Source organism: Ammodytes marinus (assembly GCF_949987685.1).
Source record: "Ammodytes marinus genome assembly, chromosome: 19".
Classification (NCBI taxonomy): domain Eukaryota; kingdom Metazoa; phylum Chordata; class Actinopteri; order Uranoscopiformes; family Ammodytidae; genus Ammodytes; species Ammodytes marinus.
In genome coordinates this window covers 13,586,618-13,590,523 of record NC_137223.1, presented here as the reverse complement: position 1 = coordinate 13,590,523, position 3,906 = coordinate 13,586,618, and the positions used below count along the sequence as shown (strand labels likewise).

At 37.6% G+C, this 3,906-nt stretch overlaps 1 protein-coding gene across 1 annotated transcript; it reads left to right on the top strand.

Annotated features, from left to right (window-relative positions):
- Positions 1 to 811: 811 nt before the first annotated feature.
- Positions 812 to 3,343, top strand: atraid (all-trans retinoic acid-induced differentiation factor; the record flags this gene model as incomplete). Its single annotated transcript, XM_080047921.1, has 7 exons — positions 812 to 904; positions 1,086 to 1,219; positions 1,767 to 1,835; positions 2,243 to 2,314; positions 2,424 to 2,545; positions 2,668 to 2,768; positions 3,206 to 3,343. 7 exons carry the CDS (start codon positions 812 to 814, stop codon positions 3,308 to 3,310), a joined length of 696 nt encoding a protein of 231 aa, XP_079904047.1. The 3' UTR covers positions 3,311 to 3,343.
- Between the last annotated feature and the right edge of the window lie 563 nt (positions 3,344 to 3,906).

Genomic DNA, 3,906 nt, shown 5'->3' with positions numbered 1-3,906 from the left:
TATCCTGTGCTCGGTGTATCTACTGGCCCATCAAGAGGCATTGCAACAATCCGTCCGGGAGAAACCATCTCGTTTTTTCAGCCGGGGGATGCTTCGCTCGTCACGGGGTAAAGAAATAAAGACAACACTGGCATAATTTCCGTCACATGTCTTACACTTGAAGTCATACAGATGGTTTATCATCTTTTTTAAAGTGACAAAGACTTTTCTTCTCCTCCATAACGTATATCATGGAAATGTCTAGATCGAATCCCCCACTTTATTTGGTGCAACCCAAAGTGACAGTGAAATCGCAGTCCAAATTCATTACGGTCTAATAAAATAAAATAATAAAGCGTTCAGAATTTGTCACTAATTTAAGACATTTAATTAAATCGTATTGTGAATATAAATTACCACATTGATTAGTTGGCTTTATTGCAAATATATATTTTAAAATGATAATTGAAAAAAAAAGTAACGATTATTGTGCAGTAAGCCTACATAAATAATATATTGCTTGCATTAGCATACAACCAAACGTGAAAAACATTGCAAACATTGTATGAAAACACAGGATTTTGATTGGCTGCAAAATTGAATATTTCGACACAAATCAATGTTCTACAAAAATGAAAATAATTATAGATGCGTATAGTGTTTGTTCACGTGCTATTGTTTATTATATGTATCACATATACGCAAATAAATGCTCCATATGTGCGTATGCGTAATTGCAGCGCAGAATTGAGTTTGGCCTGGATGAAGTGTTTGGAGTAGCTTCCTGTCACATGTCCGCTACAGTAGGATCATATGACTTCAGTCGATGAAAATGAAAGCTGGGGTCAGCCAGCTGAAAACTGCTGTGTTTGTTTTTATCTTTAGTTTATGTTTTTACGGAAGCTATCAGCTGCCCGAGCTGCAGGTAAGACATGGATTTTGCAAATGGTCTTTAGGACTACTAGAATAAGTAATCCACATATCAGCATATCAGTGGGAAATAGCTCGTTTCGGTGTGTTTACAGTAGCAGTGGGTGCCAGCGACGATGAGTGTGAATATTGTTGTTAAGGCTTTTTCCCCGCTTCGTTATCATTTGTGATCCCAGGTATGTGAGCTCTGCAGGGGGACAGTCCTGAATAGCTCCGAAGTTGGCCAGTTTTGCGTCTCATCCGCTGGCCGGATAGACGGACGCTGCTGCCTTAGAAATGACAACACAAGCGACCCCGAACGCATCATGGGGTAGGACTTTCAAGTTGCATTCAGGTTCCCCTCGGAAATATAGATATTACATTTTAGTACACAACGTTGAATAGTGGCCTGTTACTATTGTACAGAACACTAGTTTAAATAATCAATTAAGTTAACAGACAAATAAATAGGTTGATAGACAAAAATAAGCCAATTCAGTGTAAAAAAAAATAAAAATAGAAGTAAAGGACACATCATTATTATTTTTTAAACTGTTTTCAAAAAAATATAAATATAATATACATTTTCTTGTACTTGTTTATAATTATATCTAAGTCAATATGGTCATTTGGAATTTTTGGGAAAGAAATCAACATCAGATTAAAGACAAAAAACCTGTATCGCTTCAGGGAAGTAAAATATTGCTAGGTTGTGTTACCTTATTTAAATTGTATGCACACAGACCACGGTGTGTTGTAGGCTGCATGTGCTAATGATGTCACCTGTGTCGCTTGTTAATACGCTTTTAAAAGTAATAATCACACAATGTAAAGTTTATTTTGTTAATATTTCACCATTGCTTTTCTGTTTGTATCAGGTTGGATCTGAGCAATTGTTCACTTACTCGGGTGGAGGATCTTCAGGGAGCGTCAGCAGTATTAATTATGTATGTAGTACAGAAACTAGTTTGTTTCATGCCGCTTTTATACAACATACAGTGTAGTGCACAGACAATACAGAGGAAGACCCTGCCTTGGTGCCTCTGTGTGACGGACGGCCATTCTTTGGAAAGATCTTAGTGTTTATGGGATCATTGTTTGCCAGCAGGAGTTAAGGAGAGTTTTCATTCCTCGCAGGAAAAAAAAAAGCTCTCCTACTTACAAGGATCCAAACTTTCCAACTAGTCCTTAAGAGAAAGAAAAGAGAAATAAAAGAAAAAGAGCTTAAGAGAATAAAACCCACAGAACTTTGAGTACTGTTTGAAATAAATAAATTTGCGTTATTAAATTCTACGTGCAAACCATTTGTCACTGCCCTTCCAAAAGTTTTACTTTATAAACTTGTTCTTTGCAGAGACCTCTCACTCAACCCCATTGTCAACATCAGCGCCACTGCATTTCAAGGATTTATTCAGTTAAATTCCTTGTAAGTATTTGTTTACAAAAACTGACTTGAAACTATGTCAGCTGCTCATGAGGATAGAGTTAAAAAAATGAAATGTCTTTCTCATTTTGTGTATGTCTCTATTCTATAGGATTTTGCCAAAAGACATAGTTTGTCCGGGAGGCAACGCTTCCTGGGAAAAGGTGGAGGTCAGAGATGGTAATCGTTTTTGTGAGGGCCAGAAAGATGTGTGCAACCAAACCGGACAGCTGTGTGAGTCCCCCCACTCTAATGAGCTTCCATCCATTGTGTTGCATGCAGTTTTAAAACGGCAGCAGCCTACTGGTAATGCACAACATCTGTTCATCTCATAATTGTTGTTCAAAAATCCTCAGCCATCAACTGCCCGGAGAACTCCCTCTGCGCTCCCTACGGCCCCAGCTTCTTTGAGTGCAGCTGTGCTGACGACTACCACGGCTACAAGTGTCTTCGGGAGGTCAGTTCTTCCAAGCGGCTTCATCTGAATGTTATTATGTGCTTTATTACTTAGTGGAATATAGGTGCATTGGAATCTTTTCATTAAAAGGTACACTATGCAGTTTCAAGGGAGTGGGATTCTTTCTACATTTGCAGAGCATGCAGTTATTTTACAAAACATATTTTCTCTACGTTATTCTTAGTATTGACTAAGTCTGTCATCGTAAATCAAAGCACACATTATTTTGAGGAACCTGGAACCAAACGTAAGACTAAAATATATTTGTAAACCAAACTGTGGGCCCTGCTGCTGTAAACAACAGTGAAACTAACTTTTCAGGTAGCGTTCTAACTTCAAACAGTGTTCAACAAATGTTAACTTTTTTTGACATGGACAAAGTTACATACTGCACCTTTAGATAAAGTTATGGATGAAATTTGTTCTATTTTAAACAGGGGGAGTTCCCAGCTGTCCAGGTTTTCGGGCCTCTTGGAGCGTCTATGGTTGTGCTCTCCGTCCTGCTGTGGGTCACCCAGAGGCGTAAAGTCAAGTCCCTCTAAAGCTGGACCCAAGTCCACTTTTTTATCCACAATGATCTACTGAGCTGAAACTGACCGAACTCATAGAGAAAATACTGACACCTAGTCCGAGGTCACCCCGGGTTTCTTTTAATTTTTTTTGCACATTTGGTAGAGCAGCTACCTTTTAAGTTTGGATTTTTTTTTAAACTGGCATTGAATGCATCATCAGTGCAATTTTAGAGAGAAAATTTATTTGAACACGTGTTGCTCCAGATTTGGAACAAGATGGCAATAATACAATTAACACTTAATTTATATTTTTATATTACTCTAGCAACATATTAATGATTTAGGTTGTGTTTAAGTCCTGATGATTTTCTTGCTGTTAATTGTGCCAAACCTGCACTGAATGTGTGTGTGTGAGTTTACATAATGGAAATGTTACACATCCTCAATCATATTTGAGGAGATTTGTAGAATGTGGCTGATTGTTTTCCTGCATGTTGAACATGTATTTTACTGAGAGCAAAAACCCAAGTCAAGTTCCCTTTTACGAATCATGATGTGAACCATCAGAATTTTAAGTTGTGCTTTAATCTTTTTCTTTTTTTAAAGTTATACAATAATAATCAATG